Genomic DNA, 22732 nt, shown 5'->3' with positions numbered 1-22732 from the left:
TGTCGACCCAGCCAAGGTTTTCCTTCCACCACTCCACATAAAGCTCGGCTTGATGAAAAGTTTTGTACGGGCAATGGATCTGAATGGGCGTGGATTTTTATACCTCAAGGAAAAGTTTGGCAACACCTTGTCGGAGGCCAAGATCAAGGCTGGTGTCTTTGTTGGACCGCAAATCCGACAGATTATGAAGGACGAAACTTTTCCGACAACTCTAAACCCCAAAGAGCTGGCAGCGTGGATGAGCTTCAAAGCTGTGACGGACAACTTCTTGGGGAACGAGCACGCGGACAACTATGAAGAAATAGTGCAGCAGCTGCTGGAGTCCTTCAGGAAACTTGGCTCCAGGATGTCCCTGAAAATCCATTTCCTACACCAGCACCTGAACTTCTTCCCTGACAACTTGGGAGCAGTCTCGGACGAGCACGGCGAGCGATTCCACCAAGAGATTTCACTCATGGAGACGCGTTACCAAGGGCGGCACAACCCGAACATGATGGGCGATTTCTGCTGGTTCCTGCATCGTGAAACTGACACAGAGCAGCACAAACGCAAAGCCAAATGCCTAAAGCATTTTTAATTACATTCTAGTGGAGTTTTTCTGTAATTTCTATAATTTTGAAGCATTCATGATGAAATAAATGAATAAATGAATTTTTGTAAATTTCATTGAAATCCTGACTTCTAGGCAATGGGAATATTTCTGTTCCTGAAAATCCTGACGTGATACAGCAAAACGGTTATGATTTTTGAAATCAGCGTACCCAAATTAGTCTAAATCACTTTACACATCTCCAGTAAAAAATTTTTGTTGTTCAGTGTAATTAAAATAAGACCTCTAAGGATGCCGAAGAACCAATAAAGATTACGAAGACCCAAAAAGACCCAGATGACCAAAAATTAATTTTACTTTTGTTGTGAGATTGTGATGGAACAACGTCAAAACATATCGTGAACAACATCAAAACATATCGTGATGCCAAACCATGAGGATTGTGGTGTCATATTGTGGCATCATAAAGTGGTGTCATTCCTACCTTCTTTGGTTGTTTTTTTGAGATTTCATCCCTCTGTTTTTATATTAAAAAAACTTTTTTTTTCTTCTTTCTGAATTTTTTTAAGTAATAAAATGCTTAATCTATCATATATTTTGTTATTTTGGTATGCAATAAAGTCATCTATGTAATTAGCCCCCATTGGACTTGGTCAGAAACGGGGGCTTATGGATTTTGTCTCAATTTTCGTGTACGTGCCTCCGTAACCATATCTCGGACATGTATGGACCGATTTTATTTATACTTGGCAGAAAGACAGCATATGATGGTGTACAATGTACATGTGCACATCATTTTGTTTCGCCGTGTGATCAAAGATGGCTGATTGGCGGCCATTTTAGTGTCAAAAAAACCCCCGGTGTCGAACACGTCCTCAACCATTTCTCAGATATGCATTTATCGATGTTGTTCCATTTTGGCACCCTGATAAAGAATGATGGCTAACATATGCGTTTCATTTCTTTTTTTTCCAGATCAAATCCAAAATGTCCGACTGGTGGCCATTTTGTTGCTTAAATGTGTTCCCAACCATTTCTCAGACACGCATGGTCCGATTTTGTTCAAACTCGGCACAAACATAGTACATGGTGTCATACACATGCAACTCACTTTATTTTGCAATATGATTAAAGATGGGTGACAAGTAAACTGGCAGTCATTTTCGTTGTACATAAATATGGCTGGCCTTTTAACTCCATCCAGCAAAATTACTAAAACAACAGAAGCTATGACATTTTTTTCTTTTTTACTTGTTAAATTTAGCATGTGGTGCATTTTACCCCCCCCCCCCTTTCCTCGCTTTTGGTTCAGTCCTCTATGTGGATTACCACATATGCAGAAATGTCGATGCGATTATCATTTAAAAAATAAAATGCTTCATGTTCTTTTATTTATTATTATTTTGGTATGGCTTAAATCCATCTGTGTTATTAAATTGTTTTAGTTCTTGTTTCAGATGATTTGGGTGATTGTTTGGATATGTATCGCTTTTGGAATGGTTCTGTCCAGTGTCCATACCCCCCCTCCCCCCACGATCCTGGCCTCGTTTGGTTAAGTCCACATTTACTTTCGATTTATTTTCATAATAAAATGATTAATGTTTAATATATTTTTAAATTTTGGGTTGTGTGCACTAGTGCAGAGATAAAGTAACTTCCTTGCGTTGGAATCACCGTCATTTCTCCAGCAGTTATTGAATTACATCTGGCTAAAGTTTAACATTGTTTTTGGAGGGGAAAAAAGAAGTACGAATTGGCGGTTTAGCAATCTCTCATTGTGGTACTTCTGGGATGTATTCTGGCATCTTTTTTTCATCTTGGTAGTTCAGAAAATTCTTGAGAATAAAAGGTATGATTTTTGAATGCCAGACTTTACTCTAGAGTGGTTTCTAAGCATATCATTGTGTACACATTTGAATGGGTGGACATTTTTTCCCCGTTATCATCCCTTTATATGGAGTACCATCGTATTCCATGAAATAAAGGTGAAAAACATGGTCCATTAATCCGGCCATTCATCCGTCCGTGAAGGCGTGAATCTTTCCGTGAAGCAATGAAGCGGTCCGTGAAGTAGAGAAGGGGTCCATGAAGCAGTGAGACAATATGCCTATTCATCACGTACTGTTTGAACATCTGTTGCGGAATGCACGGTCTATTAATTACATACTATTGGAATGGATCTTTCATGGTGAAGCTGTGTTACTATATGTCTATTAATTTCGTACTGTTTGAACGTCAGTTGCACCTTGACTTCACACATGTATGTCTATTTATACGTACAGTTGGAATGTTCCTTTCCCAGTGAAGCCGTGTGACTATATGTCTATTAATTACATACTGTTTGAACATTGGTTGCAGACTGCATGTACGTCTATTAATTACGTACTATTGGAATGTACCTTTGACACTTCAGACTTCTGAGACCCCTTTGTGACCGTTGAAGACTCTTTAAGACCCACAAGACCCTTAAGGACTCAAAATACTCTGAAGACCCAAAAGATCCAGATGACCCAAAAGTCCCCAAGGACCCAAAAGACTCAGATGACACAAAAGTTACTGAGGACCCTAAAGACCCGGAAAACTCAAAAGACCTAGGGGTTCAAAAAGACCTCGAAGACTCAAAAGACCGCCATGGTATAAAACCACCTTACTGCCACATTGTTAAAAACACCTCACCACCACGTTGTTAAAAACACCTCACCACCACGTAATTCAAAACACCTCACCACTGCATGATTAAAAATACCTCACCACCCCATCCTGAAAAACACCTTACCACCCCATTCTGAAAAACATCTTACCACCACGTAAACCACCACGTTATTAAAAACATCGCACCTCCATGTAATTCAAAACAACTCTCGCTGTGCAATTCAAAACAACTCCTGCTGGGCAATTCAAAACAACTCCCACTGTGCAATTCAAAACAACTCTCACTGTGCAATTCAAAACAACTGCTGTGCAATCCAAAACAACTCCCACTGTGCAATTCAAAACAACTCTCACTGTGCAATTCAAAACAACTCTCACTGTGCAATTCAAAGCAACTGCTGTGCAATCCAAAACAACTCGCACTGTGTAATTCAAAATAATTCCCACTGTGCAATTCAAAACAACTCCTGCTGTGCAATCCAAAACAACTCCCACTGTGTAATTCAAAATAATTCCCACTGTGCAATTCAAAACAACTCTCGCTGTGCAATTCAAAGCACTTCACCACACATCCTCAAGAAATGAGCTTGTTTTAACTGAGTATAAGTACGTCAGTTGTGGTGTGGTCATGATTTACACCAAGCAGAAGTCAAGCATTTACTTTGCAAATTCATTTGTGATATCCATGATATTACATTTTTTTTGTAACCAATTGAAGTTGAAGACTTAGGGGTTAAAAAAAAAAAATTTCAAAAAAGAAAACCTTTAATAATATTTTTTTTCCACATATACACCAAATGGCCAAAAGTATGTGAACATCCCTTCTAATTAGTGGATTCGGCTATTTCAGCAACACTCATTGGTGACAGGTGTACACATTCAAAGCACACATCAATGCGATCTCCATAGACAAGCATTGGCATTAGTATGGGCCGTACTGAAGACTCAGTGACTTTGAACATTGAAATGTCATAGGATGCCACCTTTCCAACAAGTCAGTTCATCAAATTTCTGCCCTGCTTGAGCAGCTCCGGTCAACTGAAAATGCTATTATTGTGAAGTGGAAACATCTATGAGCAACAATAGCTACGTCGTGAATGGTAAGCCGCACAAGCTCATAGAACGGGACCGCCAAGTGCTGAAGCACGTAGCGCGGAAAAATCGTCTGTCATTGGTTGCAACACTCACTACCGAGTTCCAAACTGCCTCTGGAAGCAACGTCAGCACAAACACTGTTCGTAGAGAGCTTCATGAAATGGGTTTCCATGGCTGAGCAACCACACACAAACCTAAGATAACCATGCGCAATGCCAAGCGAAGGCTGGAGTGGTGTAAGGCTCACCGCCATTGGACTCTGGAGCAGTGGAAACGCATTCTCTCCTAAGATCACCATGCACAATGCCAAGCGTAGGCTGGAGTGGTGTAAGGCTCACCACCATTGGACTCTGGAGCAGTGGAAACGCGTTCTCTGGAGTGATGAATCACGCTTCACCATCTTTCAGTCTGACAGACGATTCTGGGTTTGGCTGATGCCAGGAGAACGCTACCTGCCCGAATGCATAGTGCCAGCTGTAAAGTTTGGTGGAGGAGGAATAATGGTCTGGGGCTGTTTTGCATGGTTCAGGCTAGGCCTCTTAATTCCATTGAAGGGAAATCTTAACGCTACAGCAGACAATGACATTCCAGACGATTCTGTGCTTTCAACTTTGTGGCAACAGTTTGGGGAAGGCCCTTTCCTGTTTAAGCATGACAATGCCCCCGTGCAAAAGTGAGGTCCATACAGAAATGGTTTGTCGAAATTGGTGTGTAAGAACTTGACTGGCCTGCACAACGCCTTGACATCAACCCCATCGAACGCCTTCGGGATGAATTGGCACGCTGACTGTGAGCCAGACCTAATCGCCCAACATCAGTGCCTGACCTCAGGAATGCTCTTGTGGCTGAATGGAGGCAAATCCCCACAGAAATTTTCCAACTTCTAGTGGAAAGCCTTCCCAGAAGAGTGGAGGTTGTTTTAGCAGCAAAGGCAGGGGACCAACTCCATATTAACGCACATGATTTTGGAATGAGATGTTGGACAAGCATGTGTCCAGATACTTTTAGACAAGCTTTTTTAGTTGGACAAGCATGTGTCCAGATACATTAGGACGTCATGCTTCCTGTCCTAAAAAAATTGAAAACTAATAATCGATTGACTTATAACAATCATTTCTGTCCGTTAAATCATAAAGGCTCCTCATTGAAAAGCCTGTCTTTCAATATTGAAGAAGAAAAAGTGGGAATGGGACCTTCATGCAGCGGTTCCAACAGTAATATTTATTATTCCATGAAAGCAGGAACCATTTAGAAGGACACGAAAGGAGAACACAAAATTATCTAGAAGTAATACTTCTAAAACCAATAAAAATATGTAAAATTACACAGAAGTAACACACAAACAACCACCACAGCCACCATGACAGCAGCAACAACTGTGTTATTAAATATCCTTTTTCCCCATGTTTCACTTAATTCTCCATCATCATTGAGAATCACAGAGATGTCAGACCATGCAATATGTTTGTGAAGTACAACATGGTGTCTTTTGATTAAATCCGTCAGTGAAGTGACATGTAGGCATGTCTGGTGGTAAATAAAACAAGCCACACATAATGGTAGTTTGAGTTCCAACCAAGAGAAAAAAAAAATAATTGAACTGAGCATCACAACATTTATTCACCGGCCTCCACATCACTGTTACCTCTGCCATTAATTGTTCTCAGCATGTTTTGTCCTTGCCGTGTAGTGTTTTTTTCAACAGTTGGCTGGCCAATGCATACTCGTATCCTGGCAGGATTTCAAATTCCTGCTTCACAACTCCCCATTCACCTTTAAGTTTCTCCAGTAGACAAATCGATAGATCCAAATATAGCATGGAACGGAATCCTTACTGCCCAGAAATGAGTGCAACCAGACATTACAGCTTTTCCTTGCAAAGGAATAGTCTGTCTGGTAAAAGTGAAAGGGTTTTTTTGCTTCAGTTTTTGAGAATGCATGACAAGTTCCCATTGCTGATCGATGTCTTGCAAGGGGTGGACCAAAGCAAACATGGCCCTGTTTGTGGTTGGCTGGTCAACTAGTCAAGAGGAATTTCATTGCAAATATCAACAATCATGTCAGGAGAGCAACAATAATTTGACATTTTCCAAATATGACTGAGGCACTTTTCGCTTCCGGCTGGTGCCGTGCTTTATAAGGTAGTGCATACTATTGAAACTGCATTAAATGACCATTTTTAGTTTGATTCCATTGATTGTATTAGCAATCACATCCAGAACAATAAAGCTCAGCAGCAAGCTGAGCTGTCTGTTAAATTATCGCTCAATATTAAAAAAATAAATAAATAAATAAATAAACAGTGCAAAAGAGCAGACTGATATGTGACCCATTGGATCATAAAGATTCCTATTCCAATCACTGTTCTTTTATTACAACATTTTGTGGTGGCCAATAAGATTATCTGTGAAGAGTGACAGTTCATCAGCAAGGATAAAGCATTGATAGTGTTTGCAGGTTTCACCTGTTTGTAACTCACCCCCGACAGAGAGGTCAGATAACTTCAATGGAAGTTCAGCCGGATGTTTGCCAGAAGAACTCAGGATGTCAGGCAAAGCATTACGTCTACCACTACGTCCTGAGGCAGCAAAGTCAGAAACTATTGGCTCCATGTGCGTCATGGCGGCACTGGACACACATCAGGACACCTGTGTAGAAAGGTAATGGAATATGGGGGTCGATGGAGGACATCAAAGCAGTTTTGATATGCACCTACACATTGATTCAGGTTTGTCTTTACTTTTTTTCATCTGTGACAATTTGGGTTATGGGGAGGAAATGATACTGATAAAAATGTAGTTGGATTATTTTGAGAATATTTAAAACTATAGTATGCCCATGGTATAGAGCGAAAGCTATGTGTTCTATCAGCAGCGGTAAAGCTTTAATCCAGATACATAAAGTACTTATATAAAAGTATGTCTATTAACTGCGTACTACAACATGAATATGTCAACGAAGTATGGAATACAACGTGAGTACTTCTATTTATTACGTGCTACAATAAGATTATGTCTATTAAGTACACATTTCAACGTGAGTACATCTACTAAATATGTACGACAATGTGAGTATGCTTACTGTCTACATACGGAATCGTGGTTTACATGCAATATGTAGTGCGATGTTATTACGTCGATTAATTACGTTTGACAACGTGAGTATATCTATTAAGGATGTACTACAACGTGAGTGCATTTATTATGTATTTAGTATAACATAGTTATTGATGTGAAAGTGCTCTTGCCACATGCACGTGGCAAACCAATTTTGATCTTGAAATTACGGCTGCATTAATTTCAATCAGTTAGCTTCAGTGAAGATTATCCTGCACTTTAGGTTCACATTCTATACTCATCCACAGGATGGGCAGAGCGAGTTAATTCAATAAATTACATTCAATACAAGTGCAGAGAGAAAATATGAGCACTATCTTCATAGATAATGGAAAGCTCAACTGATTAAAAGGTAAACACATTTGGTTTTTTTACACAATATTAAGGCAGTTTTATGTCATTCTGATGTCAAAAAATAACATTTCAACATAAAGTTTCATGATAATAAAAAATATCTATTCCTTTCTGTTTCACCCTGTGTATACATGATTAATTAAGTTTTCCGGCCGTGATGGCACCGTCATGACGGCAGCCCCAGAAGGACCTCTTGCATTGCAAAGATGCCAATGTCAAATGCTGTCATCAAGCAGATGAAAAGCGAAGCTACCGACTAGTTTCTCCCTTATTGGGGCTCATCAGGGCAACACATTGCTGTTCCATCCACTTTGTCACTTTGAATCTTTACAAATTTTAGATGGGTTAATGATACACTCCTAACTGTGATTTGTAAGGACGCCAGATCCAATCCCTTTACAACTCTTATCGCATGATCTGGAACCAACAAGTACTATCTGCCACATGGACACATTGTCTTTTGCCCCACCAATCATAGGTTTCATGAATGGCCTAAAGTTATGCACAATAGCCTCAAATCCATCTAGCTTGGGTTTAAATCCAAACCCAGCTATAAACTGTCATCTTGGTGTTTCGAAGGGGTGGTGATTCATCAATTTGTGTACCATCCCTTTCCAATCCCGGCATTAGATAGACATTTACCATCCCGGCATTCGATAGACATTTACCATCCCTGCATTAGTTGAAGAAACATCATCAGGCTTACCTTGTGTAGTTCTTCACGGTTGCTTTACAGTGCCTTCAGAAAGTATTTACACCCCTTGACTTTTTCACATTTTGTTGCATAACAGCCTTAATTTAAAATGGATTAAGTTTGATTTTTTTTTTGTCACCGATCTGCACAAATAGCCCATAATGACAAAGTGAAAACTCGTTTTTATAAATTTTTACAAACAATTAAAAATGAAAAGCTGAAATGTCTTGCGTCAATAAGCATTAAGTTGCTTGTGTTGTGTGAAAAACATGCAGATGTGGTATAGGAGGGTTCATTTGAAGCTTGGATGGGTTGTCCCAATTTCTTTATTTACATTAATCTAATGCTCGAACTGGATCTTGTACATAAATCACATGGATAACACAGATATTAGTAAACATCAGTGCACTTTTACATGAATTACAAGGGCATGGGTAGACTATGGACAAACAAATTGTACGTGATAATTCAACCTGGGTTTCCGACGACAAAGTGTGCCAGGGGTTAAAATAACGATGCACAAAGGCTAACCCAAACAAATGATGTCTCATAGGGTCCACTTGCCTATTAATTTCTGTAAGTATATATCATCATCGTGACAAGTGTTTTTAATAAGGCTGGCTCATAAGACCATACCATAGGATCATAATAAAAAGGATGTCTTCGTCCTAGGACTTCAAGGATAAAGCTTGAAAATAAGTATGAAGAGTGGGATCCAGACAGATACGATTATGTATCTTTGTGAAAAGTACATTAGATGAAAATATAATCACGAATGACTTTGAAAAAATAGTAGTATGCCTAAACCACTCCCAACAACCTTTCCACAATGCATGTTTTGAGCTGCGTTTCCAAAAGATTTCCCACACCATGTTACATTGCATTTCTTGTGGTTCTCAGATTGCCTCATGTCACCGTACAAACCTTCTGTTGCTAAAACCTGACCAAAATTGCGGTTGTGTATTTAGAATTTATTACATATCCTATTTGCTGCAAGAGATAGTTGCAACAAGAAAGAAATGCACATTGTTACTTGCAAATAGTGCAGAGAAGCACCATACATTTCGAAAATAAATTTGTTCTTTATCGTCCTCAAACAAAGCAGATAATGATGTGATGAGTCAGGTATCGCATCTCTACCTGATACTGAAGAAGAAAATAATCAGGAATGATAATCATAGTTTAACATGCAGACACTACTGTAATATGGTACAATGGTGGCTTATTCCTATAGATGAAGACACTGGAGTGGGATCCCATTGGTGTGGTTTCAAATTTAGCAGAAGACAGCAGTATTCGGGGTTTGGAGTTTAACGTTTAAGAAACTAAAGTATTCTCAGGAGAATTGCTATGTCACGATTCGATTGTTGATAAAGCTGGCTTCAGGCTTAGATAACCAGCTTGACCCACCTGGTCTCACTTCCTTTCCTTGCTGCAGGAGGTTATTCTGAATGTCTATGGATCCTTCCCTTCTCCTGCACATTCCACCTTAATTTTCTTTAAAGTTAGCTGCCAGGGATACGTTTTGTTTAACTTTTTTTGGTATGCAGAAATCTAGGCTCAAGGAAGAGGTTCACAAACTGACAGAGGATCAAAGGGGAACAGCGGGATGAAGACATTAACCAGACACGGTGGCGTAATGGTTGGAGCATCCGCTCCGAGTCTAGGTCAGCCGTTTGAACCCTGGCCAAGTCATATGAAAGAATTTTAAATGGTATGTGCTTCTTCCTTGCTTGACACTCAGCATTTAATAGGATAGAGCAGCAACAAATATCCTTTAGCTAGCAACCAGTACACAGGGTTTGATGGGCCTAATGGCCTCCTACATTTAAGTTCCTTGTAAGGGAACTCCTATTTACATCATACTTGAGTGGATAAGTCGCCAAAATTAAAGAAAAGTGGGAGTGGGGGTGCAAGGGACATTGTAAAGTGAGAATTTAAGTGAGTAGTCATGATGTGAGAGAGCATGAGATGACAATTGGCAGCATCCTTGAAGGACATGAGGCATGATACAACAGATGAACCAATTAAGGAATGAAGGAATGGTTGTGAGCATTCAGTCATGACCAAATTGTGGGTCAAGCAAATAAATTGTCAGAATAATTACAATAATTTTACATTCTACTTGTCTCCTCAGGTCCATTGACTTGTTCCTGTTTACAGGAACACATTTACAAATTGAAACGACAAAGCATCTCAAAATGCAAATCCCGTCCATGCTTTGTACTCGAACTAAACTTGACGAAAACTACAGTTAAAAAAAAAAATACATTATATTCATATGTTCTCCATATTCTCATGATTAAGGTTTCGTGAAGATTTGATGACAAAAACTCAATGAGTAAAAATGTCATGGTGTGGACAGACACAATGAAGCTCAATCTATAATGGTGTATGTGTGTGTGTGTCCTCCATAACTCTAAAACCATGAAACCTCGTGGTCCGAAACTTTGCATGCAAACCAAGGGAACTCCAAGGGGGTTCCCATCGTGTGCTGCTGGTTGCATCATTGGTTATGGGTGTGGCAATGCCGCTGATGTTGTGCCCCTATTAACAGTATACTGGTGCTCATTTTGCCGACTTCAGAAGGATGAACAGGCTGAGTCAACCCACTGGTGTTGATTTAGTGGAAACGGGGCTTGAACTCAGGGACCGAGGATACCAAGCCACCACCCTAACTGCTAAGCCAACACAAGGCTCCCTCCAAGGGGGTGCAGGGTTGAAAATTGCGTGTTTGGGTTAATTAAACGATGTGACGAATGAACTCAAACCCATATTTGATGACCTCAATCAGGCTGTGGCCAATTAACTAGCCAAGCCCCATGTTACCACCAATGTGATCCAATTCTAGTTGAGGGTTCTTGAGATTGGTGCCACCGGGGAAAAGCGTGCGGTGCGCACCAGCATTCCCACATGCTCGCACCGATACTGCTACTCGTTAAAGTATATGTTCAAAATATTATTTCGGATTTGAAAATCGGATCTCATGCACCAAATAAGTGTCGAAATCTGGAGTGAAATCTGAATTTTTTTTTAAACGAATTAGCAATTATTAAAACTAAGTGTATTTATTTAAGCATAACAAGCTTAACGATTATATTAAGTGAAGAAAAGTTTTTAAAGAATGTGCAGAATGTGGAACTTCATTGAGTGCAATGAAAAAAATGAATTAACCAGCAGGATCGCCATGCTCTACAAGCTGCTTTTGCAAGCCATGGTGAATGGTGATACAGTCCACAGGTCTCCTTTTTTCAGTTATTACATATGCAGTTTGTTTTTTTCACCTTTTTGTGATATGCTTTCATTATAAAATATTTATATAAATATATTAATACATACCTAAAATCTAACAAATACGATTCATCAGATGTCTGCCTGTCTCTGTTTGCATTTTCTGCAAGGACCGCTCGACCGACAACCACCAAATTTGGCACACCGCCCAAGTCCGATCGGAGTGTTGTCCTAAGGGTATTTTTTCATCCAGCACCTGAAACTTTAAAGAGCACTTTTCTGGCTTTTTCATTTACATTCAATTTCATTGGTTAACAGATATTACATGACATATAACATGGAAAAAGGCCAGCACACCTAATAGGTCGAGCTGTGTCTTCCACCCATTGGCTCATTGCACAGCTTGCCTGACTCCATGCACAATTGGAACCAAGTAAAATATGTTCACCTTATTCGAGCTGCGGTAAGCCAAAGCTACTTTATCTGCTACAGTAAGTGGTTTACGGGACGTTCATTCCTATCCGCAATCGCCACGCTATGCCCATCCCTTGAAGATGTATGGTTTAAAAATAGCGTTGTCTTACTCTGTAAAGGATCAATTTGCTTTGCGAAATGGAAATTTACAATGCTCGCGCTTTCTGCCTCCCTCACAGCTTTCATCTGTCCAACAGTTTTCAAACAAAGATTCATTATTGACTGTGAATGGACATTTGATATCATTTGTCATATCCTCTGACATAGATTAAAGTGGAACCCAAACGCTCAGACCACCTCAATGCTAATCTATCCCTTGTGTCTTTTTTCCGATTTATAAAGTCGATAATTTTGCGATTAGAAGTCGAAATATTCTTATCCTTATCCTTATCCTCCTTCTCCTTCTCCTTCTCCTCCTTCTCCTCCTTCTCCTCCTCCTCCTCCTCCTCCGTGACATGGCACTCAGAAGTCAACCGCCATATTCGTATTGTATTTACTGCTTACAGGCATATAATTTTCGATTTTCCACATATGCCGATAACACTGAACAACAAATTTCAAAAATTTTTTTTTACTGGAGATGTGTAAAGTGATTAAGACTAATTTGGGTACGCTGATTTCAAAAATCATAACCGTTTTGCTGTATCACGTCAGGATTTTCAGGAACAGAAATATTCCCATTGCCTAGAAGTCAGGATTTCAATGAAATTTACATATGTCTTTAACATGTCTATTTCGTACAATTGTTGTTAACTTGTGTTATATTTCTTTCTTTCAGATAAAGATGAGTAGGCGTTCCTGTACCAATCATCCTGACAACTTCTGTTATGTCTGTGGTCGGTATACCAAAAAAGATCAACAGCGAAGTATATCTACAGCAGTGAAAATGAAGGCCGCCTACTTTCACTACTTCAGGTGTAAGGTGTGGGACCAAGAACAGAGCTGGGCACCACACATCTGCTGCACAAGCCGTCACACAACCTTGACTCAGTGGTTGGTGGGCAAGCGCGCGAGCATGCCATTTGCGGTGCCCATGATATGGCGTGAGCCGCAGAATCATCATGATGATTGTTATTTCTGCTGCACAAGCATCGCCGGCTTCAACAAGAAGAATAAAGGTCACATCAAGTACGCTGACTGCGTCTCTGCTCGTAAACCTGTGCCTCATGATGACGAGAACCCCGTTCCAACACCTCCAGCTGATCAGAACATAGCTGTAAGCAGTGGTGAAGAGGATGGTGATGATGAACCTTTTGAACCTGACACTCAAGAATCACACCTTCTGAACCAGGGAGACTTAAATGATCTTGTAAGAGATCTCTCGCTGTCAAAGGCGAAGGCAGAGCTGCTTGGATCAAGGCTGCAGCAGTGGAATCTACTTGAACCTAACACCAAGATATCCTTGTTCAGAGCACGTCACAGAGACATGGCTGAGTTCTTTGAGATGGAAGACACGATGACATTCTGCAGTGACATCAACGGTCTGTTGAAAGAACTTGGGTGTGATCACGATCCTGCAGACTGGCGCCTCTTCATCGACTCGGGGAAGAACAGCTTGAAGGCTGTTTTGCTCCACAATGGCAACGAGAAACCATCAGTCCCACTGGCTCACGCGTTCGGCATGACAGAGACCTATGAGACTATGCGGCAGCTGCTTGATTCCATCAAGTACAATGACTTCAACTGGCACATCTGCGGAGACTTGAAAGTGGTGGCGCTGTTGTTAGGGCTGCAGTCAGGCTACACAAAATACATGTGCTTCCTTTGTCTCTGGGATAGCAGAGACGACAAGAATCACTGGACGAAGAAAGATTGGGAAGAGCGAAAAGAGCATGTACCTGGTCGACACAACGTGAAGCATGTCGCCCTTGTCGACCCAGCCAAGGTTTTCCTTCCACCACTCCACATAAACCTCGGCTTGATGAAAAGTTTTGTACGGGCAATGGATCTGAATGGGCGTGGGTTTTTATATCTCAAGGAAAAGTTTGGCAACACCTTGTCGGAGGCCAAGATCAAGGCTGGTGTCTTTGTTGGACCACAAATCCGACAGATTATGAAGGACGAAACTTTTCCGACAACTCTAAACCCCAAAGAGCTGGCAGCGTGGAGGAGCTTCAAAGCTGTGACGGACAACTTCTTGGGGAACGAGCGCGCGGACAACTATGAAGAAATAGTGCAGCAGCTGCTGGAGTCCTTCAGGAAACTTGGCTCCAGGATGTCCCTGAAAATCCATTTCCTACACCAGCACCTGAACTTCTTCCCTGACAACTTGGGAGCAGTCTCGGACGAGCACGGCGAGCGATTCCACCAAGAGATTTCACTCATGGAGACGCGTTACCAAGGGCGGCACAACCCGAACATGATGGGCGATTTCTGCTGGTTCCTGCATCGTGAAACTGACACAGAGCAGCACAAACGCAAAGCCAAATGCCTAAAGCATTTTTAATTCCATTCTAGTGGAGTTTTTCTGTAATTTCTATAATTTTGAAGCATTCATAATGAAATAAATGAATAAATGAATTTTTGTAAATTTCATTGAAATCCTGACTTCTAGGCAATGGGAATATTTCTGTTACTGAAAATCCTGACGTGATACAGCAAAACGGTTATGATTTTTGAAATCAGCGTACCCAAATTAGTCTAAATCACTTTACACATCTCCAGTAAATAATTTTGTTGTTCAGTGTAATCAATCCAATCTTGGCGGTTGTATTGTACAGTAAGGTCATCTGCCACGATTGAGAGGATGCAATGCTGTGTCTGTGCTGCTGTGTCATGCCATGCCGTGTCCCGCATGATTAAGCCAAAGAAACAACCATCTACTCACACATGTGCATGGGCGATTTGAGTTATGGCACGGTACAAATGGCATCCTGGGAAATTGTTACATGGGATGATCCCATAATACACAGGACACCGAGTCAGCCTGCAATGGTGGGACAAAGCATTAGTCACCAATTTTGTCTGTGGTGTCCGAGGTGCCTGGGTGGTGTATGTGCTGTGTAGTTGCTGGAGTAATTGAACTGATTTGTCAATGAATAAACAAGCAGTCATAGACTGGTACTTACGAAATCGTCAACTTGACCTCTGACGTTGTCTAATAAAAGCTGTCTCTAGAGAAGGTAGCGACGCAAACCAGAAGTTTCTACGATGATTCTGTACCAAACCATCAAAAATCGAATGTTTGACCTCACTGTGACCTTGACCTTTGACCGATTTTGACCAAAATCTAATCAGCACTAGCCATCACCTTCCTGAATCACGGGGTGTAATTTGAAATTGGTAGCTTCTTCCGTTCTCGAGTTATCGTGCCTCCAAACAAACAGACACACACACACACACACACACACACACACACACACACACACACACACACACACACGCAAACAGATGATGGAAGTCATCAATATACTTACAAAATCTTTAGATTTCGTAAGTAAAAATCCCTTACATACTGGTGCAATCAGGTCAGGTATGGGAACATACGCCGGAGCAGCGCGTCGCTGCATCCACTTTCCGCCGGTACTCCAGGGGCCTCCATCTGGCAATCACCCAAGCAGATGCCTGGCCATACCCATCTTCTTGAGATGCTGATCAACCTGCTGCAACAACGAGGGATGTGGTTGGCCCAATTGCCCCCTCCACTCACGAGACTCCCTCGCTGAGAGAATTTAGTGAGCAGGGTCATCGTCAGGAAAACAAGCCACATGTCAATACAACTGCAGCTGACACTCACGGACTATGCGGGTAACAAATCTTATTCTCAGCAACCGCTCGTTGGACACAAAGTCCGACCAGTGAGAGCCAAGGATTCAACAAAGAGACCTGGCACAAAAGGAATGAAGTCTCCATCTTATATCCCTGGCCAAGGTCCAGATCTCACATCCATAGAGCAAGCATGGAAGCAGCAAGGACCTGAAGACTCAGACTTCCGTGCTCCCACATGGATACCGGCAGCACCACACCCCATGATCGAGTGAATCCATGACTCCCCAGGCCCGACCCAGACGACTGTTGACCTCTGGCTCACAGCCAGCAGAGACATATATATCACTGCCAAGGTAAGTGAATCTCTCTGAGACCTCAACCTCATCACCACAAACAGGTACAGGAAGGATAGCAGCATCCAAGATGTCATTGAAAGCCTGCATCTTAGTATTTACCGAGGAAACCTGTAATCCAGCAGCTCTGACTCCTCATTCAGCACCTCGAGGGCCACCAAAAGGACATCTCGAGTCTCTGCAATGATGCTGCATCATCTGTGAAATAAAGGTCAGATATCTTGACATTCCCAAACGATGCACCGCAGCTTGATCTCTCCGATATCCTCCCTAAAATCCAGTCCATACAAGTGCTGAAAAGTGTGGGGGCCAGTATACACCACTGACAAACTCCACTAACAACTGGAATTAAGTCAGAGATGGTACCACCACATCTCACAACACTCTCAGTTCCAGAGTATAGTTCAGACATCAGATTGATCAGTTTTGGTGGCACCCAATGAAGACGAATAATCCTCCAGAGGGCACACCGATTCACTGAATCAGACTCTGTGCAGAGATCAACAAAGGCTACAAGCAGACCCTGCCAAAACTCTCGTGTGCATTTGTTGAGGATTGAGGAGCAAGCATACAGTCAATCATTTACCTCTTTGGTGTAAAGCCTGACTGCTCTGGATGCTGGTGCTCAAGCAGATGGTGGCTAACTCTAGCAAGAATTATCCGAGCAAATACCTTGCCCGGCAATGGCAGCAGTGTCAACCCTCGATTGTTGTTGCAGTCTTGTGATCACCCTTCCCTTTCCAGAGAGGGACACCAAGGCCCCTCTTCCAGTCAGTTGGGATGATGCCTGTGTTCCTGGCAGAGCACAGAACTGCATGCAATGACACAAGTGCAGCATTTCCACCAGCCTTGAGAAGTTCAGCATGGATGCCACAGATCACAGGAGCTTTGGCCCATTTTAACTTGTTCACTGCAGCCTGTGTTTCCACAAACGAAGGTGGACCAGAGTTGATTGGAGGGGCAGCAATAGGGATAGTCACACCACTGACATCCAACTCAACAGCTGGTGGATCAGCCTGGTCCAGATGCTCAAATGAACCAGCCCAGTGGGCCTTCACTTCGGACTCCTCTGCCAAGAGCCCAACACCCTCCACTCTAACTGCAGTACACCGAGGGATGGGCTTGGAGGAACGCAATATCAAATGCCCCTGTAAGCATGACGAGAATCACTTGACCACAGTAGATGCTCTACCCATCACAGATTCCTTGCACATCAGTCCTCCCTTAGTGCACGTACAGTTTTACGCCTCGGCTCCCTGAACAGCTCAGCTCTGCCATTCGGCCTGGCCCTGTGACTCTGGTCAATGATATCCAGTGTCCCTTGAGAAACAAAATTCTTATTCGCTCAATGGTGAGTTCCAATTCATCCACTGGCAACATCAAGAATGGTGTTCTTGAGGGCACTCCACAAATCTTCAGGATCCCCAAAGCACCCAGACCCCCCAACTCTCCACTCAGCCTGTTCACCAACTCCTCAGCTGCCCTCTTATCCTTGAGCTTGCCGTCATTCAGCCTAGGCTGGGATGGTACCATTCTCCTAGATTTAAGGTGCAACTTCAGAGTTGCTACAAGAAGTCAGTATTCAGGAACTGCGCATTCCGGTCGACCCTGTAGTTCTGGATCATCCTCCAGTGATCATCAATGAGCACATGGTCAATCTCCTTTGCCACACCACCCGCATTGGAATACCAAATCTAGTGATGAGTCTGTGGGTGCTAAAACCATGAACCAGCTTTCCAAAGTCCATGACATCTTGCAAAGTCAAGGAACTTAGTGCTATTCTGCTTCACAGTTCCAGACCGATGAGGATCAATACATGACTCATAACCATCCCTATCAGTTCCATTCGATGCATTGAAATTCCCCAAGACTGGAAGAGTATCTCGCCTGGGGCAATGATCAACCACAGGCTCGGGCGTGGCATAGAATGTGTCCTTCACACTAACATCACTCACCTCAGTCGGAGCATATTCAGAGACCAGGGAAATGACACCGAAGGAGTGACGAATCCTTCTTCTCATAATACGCTCGTTGCACGGTGTTACCTCAATTATCATTGGAGTCAGCTCATTGGACACAGCTACAGCTCTTGGGCATGGTAACCATCAGGGCGATCAGACCAATAGTAGGTGTAACCACCTGCCATGATCTCTTCGCAATCTGGTGTCTGAACCTCAGAGAGTGCTGCAACACCGATGTCCAAATGCTTGAGCTCAGATGATAACAGAGATAGGTGGTCATCCTCTCTTCGGGATAGGGCATTCCAGGAACCCATCCAAAGGGACAGCCTCAGGTTAACCCAAGGGGATCACCGTCTGGTGGATGACACCTCAGCACCACCCTGACACACACTACCGGAATCTGACCCAGGAAAGTTGCCCTGTGGTTTCCCTCCTATCATCAAAATTGGGGATCCCGCAGGCTTTGACCCAATCCTGTTATCCGGTGAGCTGCCCTGCAAAGGGCAGCTGCACAGGAGGTACTCCCATGGTGTGGGTTTTCAGATTTTTTTGTGCTTTTCATACGTTTTGCAGAATGAAGGGTTTTATGGTGGCCAGAGTGCAAATCCTGCAACCATCCTCCTAATAAAAAGTAACCTAACTGTAGGAGGATGTCCGCATACAACCTCCTCCGAGCTGATTACATCAGAACAAGCTGATTCTTCACAGGTCACAGATTTTTTAAACCCCAATATGGAGCCGTTCAAAAATTTTGTCGTGCCATTTTTTAAAGGAGGCGTGTCGTGTGTGCTAATCGACTTGATTAAACCTTGCTAATAATTTTATTCAACATATAATTCTATTTTTCTGGTTCCCTCATCGTGAGTAACACTCAACCCAAACAACACCAATGGAAATCTGATGCAACAAACCCGGGCAGTGAATAATCATCAGAGGCCTCCAGGCCTTACGTCTTAGGCCTTTCAGAAAACGAAGATAGCTGCCATATTATTTTGGCTGGGTGCCATGCTGGGTGAAGTCGAGTGAAAAATGTGGGTGGGGTCCAACAGCTGTACGACCAGTGCGTGCACATTTCAAAAATCGACCCAACACAAGAACCACAAAACAACAACTATGCAGAGCTCTTGTCAACCTGCGACACCTCACAGGTAACAAATCAGAATGCTTCAGTGGAATGTATTTCAGCTGAACGTCATGAATACGGATAATGCACATTGCACTTCTCATATGATAGTGATGAGAACATTCTGCTCCATTTTGAACTCAAATGGTAATAAGACTGATTACACAGCTGTAATTTGCTCCCTCCCTGTCGTAGTTTTCATAGTGCTGTGCATTATGATCGAGTCACACTGGTGGATATCCATGTGTGGGCATAAAATTTTTATAGGGCTGTTTTCTTTTCTAAAACGTGCATCTGCACATTTACAGTACAGAGAGCTTCAATATCATAACATCTGAACAAACATAAAGGCTGAAAATGAAGCACAGCAATAAAAGTTTGGAACTCACATTTGTTGCAATTGCATGTCTTTGGCAATATCGGACGATTTTTGTTTTCCAGAGATCTATTTTGAACTTCGAGAAGTTATCCGACAAACCATTTGGTGATATCCAAAAAGGCAAGGGATATATTGTATAAAATCCAAATCCTTCCTCATTCATCTGCAGCAGGGTCTCATCATAACCTATCTTATAGAGTTGCTAGCTTAAATGGCCAACATCACAGGCATCGATCAGCTATTTGTAAAATATAATCTTGAATGGCATTTGCGTTCACCTGTTTGCTTTCACACCTGAACCGCTAACTGTCCAGCTTGATATGTTTGTCCATTTTCTATCAATGTCCTTGCAATTTATGCAAAAGTACACTCATGTCTTTCTCCTGCATGTGATTTATACACAAGCTCCACAGTGAGCCTTAAGATCACTGCAACAACAACATAAAATAATTCATTCTTTCTCCCCAATTTTGCTTTTCAAAGGGAAGCACAACAAAAGAAAGCTTTCACTGTATCTTCCCATTTCTTGTAATTGGTATCAAACAAATGAAACAATAATTTCATTCATTAGTTTCCATGGCATCTGAAAATAGTGCAATGTAATCTTACCAGAGGCCAGGAAAAAAATATCCTGATAAGAGCAAGCTGCTGCTTTGTCGACCATTGTTTCCAAAACCTCTATGACCAGCACCTGAACTAGAATGTGATATATTTTAGCTTGAGTTGCCATGGCAACATCAGTCACTGTGCACCCGAGGACCAACAATGCGACTCCCTATTCAATGGTAAATGACAAACTATCCATGAACATATATAATCTCAGTGGTTGAAAGCTGCACAAAGTGGATAACGATACTGTTTTGAACGACCTTCTGTCTTTAGCAATCATAACTTATCTGTAAAAGACAAATGTTGAATAACAAAGCAACTACCTACTTTACTAAAGCTGACCACTGCATTTGGCAAACGGTCTTTGTTGGAGAAAGTGCTAACGGAAAATGATTTCATCACATTGTCTAAGAATTTGAAAACCTGTCCAACTGTGAATTCCAAATCTAGGGTAGTATTTCTTGCACCATGAAGGGTTGATAGTAACACAGGAGCCTTAGAACACAATACTTTGAGATGGCACCGTGCTCTCCCTCCAGACCAACAAGACAACAAATGAGTGAAATTTATGGAGATGTGTGGCTTACCACGGGAGTAGCGAGGCTGGCTGGTACAAGCTTCTTCTGAGCGTGGTTCTCTCTTGGCTCTATGACAGCTACTTGGCTCCCCTTCCTGAGCGGCGTACAAAAAGGTCGGAGTGAATGGAGGATGGCTGGGAGGGGAGCAAGCGGTGGAATAATGAAAGAGTTGGTGAAGGAAAGGTGTATTAGCTGGAATACTTGAATAACCACCACTCTTTGGGAATGCTTTTGTTTATATATCTGTTCAAAACTATTGTGCTCTTTGAAAATCCCTATGGTTTGTAAATTGCATGCAATCGCCCCTCCTGCTCCTCCACATTTGGTTTATTCCTTTTCCCTGTGCAGCATAGGGTAATTCAAGTGCTCTCTTTTTCTTTCTCTCTCCATGAGCACTTGCATCCCACAACGTTTTGATGCTTGGTTATGCAAGTCTGCTGGTGGTGTTAACATGCAGAATACCACTGATTGTTTTTCAACATAGTCTTTGTGACAATGAAATAATTTAATCATAATCTTAACTTCACATGCTAACAGGGTCAGAAGTTATTTTTTTTTCACTGCCAATGTGTGCAAGATACCAGGATTGAATCGACGACATCACACACCATTGGCTACACTGTTGTTTTCTCCAAACAAATGATTGCATCGGCCACTGACAAACCAATATTTTGAGCCAACCTTTGTGACCCCCACACCTCTTTGTTCATCAACCTTTGGCAGAATCCTCCAAGACGATGTCCCCATAAAAGGATTGATCAAACATGCCTAACCCAAACAATAATTCGTTCTGGTTCGATGATGACATTGCATCACAAAGTGTGCACTCCCTCAGGTGGATGTTAAACTGGGCATCCCATCTGCTCGCATTAGTTGATGGCCATTAAAGACCCACCCCACTATGTGCTTAATTAAGAGTGGATGAGTTAACACTGGCATACTGAACAAATAGCAAATTCCTGCCAACATCGGTCGAACGTCCTCCCTAGCCAGCCAGTTTATGATGACCTTACACTTTCGCCTCACCTGATACCTAAAGATAGGAATACGAAACGTAGGTGAGCTATTGTGGGCACCCTGGACTAATTCGAAGTTCCTGCCCTGACTGACTGCTGGGAAGGCAATGGCAAACTACCCAGCATATCCTGTGCAAATTAACTGCTTCAACAGCACCAACACTGTAAAAGGTTATGGTGCATATACTTCCATCATTGACCTTTGTGATGGTGCTTTAACATTGTCAAGGGGATCAGTCCTTAAATGTGGAAGATAATTGCCAGAAGAACAAGGGTCGAGTTTCAAAAACGTTTGAAAACCAAGGATGATTGTTATTTTTTATTCGATTAAGCTCAGGTAATAAATATTTATGTAAAATTCGTGATGGTATTTGTCATCAAGTTTAGAGGAATCGACTGCACAGCATTGACAATGACACATTCAAATTCTGATTGCAAAAGAACACAAGATATGTAAATCAGAAGAAATTAATGTGTATCACAGATAAAAACATCTTCCACAAACTTCAAAACATACATGGGCATTCCAAATGTTTTACGAACGAGATCCTCATAACAATTTAATACAGCTCGGTGTGAACATGCAGAAGACTGCACAGCATTGATACACTATTTTTGAAAATCTATGCGCAAATTTATTTCTTAGATTTGTTATTACAGGCATTTCAGGATTATAATACATGCAGTGCCTGGGTAAACAAACAATCTGCATGTTTCTGAAGTTATTGATCATTACATATCCCAACCTGGTTTTTGTTCGACTGTTGATCTGGGTACCATTTTTTACTGGAATTGAGCATGTGCATATTTTAATTAAAGAAGTTTGTTTTCTTACGAAG

At 41.9% G+C, this 22732-nt stretch overlaps 1 protein-coding gene across 2 annotated transcripts in view; it reads right to left on the bottom strand.

Annotated features, from left to right (window-relative positions):
- LOC147035196 (cAMP-dependent protein kinase inhibitor alpha-like) overlaps positions 1-21239 on the bottom strand; it is a 79111-nt gene extending 57872 nt beyond the window's left edge. The window contains exons 1-2 of one of the 2 annotated variants that reach the window (XM_085895196.1): positions 20887-21239; positions 6777-6945 (exon numbers count right to left, since the gene is read on the bottom strand). In XM_085895196.1, the coding sequence (XP_085751322.1) occupies positions 6777-6918 (142 nt within the window). In that variant the 5' untranslated portion in view covers positions 6919-6945; positions 20887-21239. Of the gene's footprint in view, positions 1-6761; positions 6946-20886 lie in introns of both variants that reach the window. The other variant, XM_085895189.1, reaches the window with a different exon arrangement.
- Positions 21240-22732: the final 1493 nt, after the last annotated feature.

Source organism: Eptatretus burgeri, chromosome 1 (genome assembly GCF_056783735.1).
Source record: "Eptatretus burgeri isolate ZD-2024b chromosome 1, Ebu_testis_v1, whole genome shotgun sequence".
In the NCBI taxonomy this organism is placed as follows: Eukaryota; Metazoa; Chordata; class Myxini; order Myxiniformes; family Myxinidae; genus Eptatretus; species Eptatretus burgeri.
The sequence above is the reverse complement of the archived record's forward strand: the minus strand, read 5'-3'. Positions and strand labels throughout refer to the sequence as shown.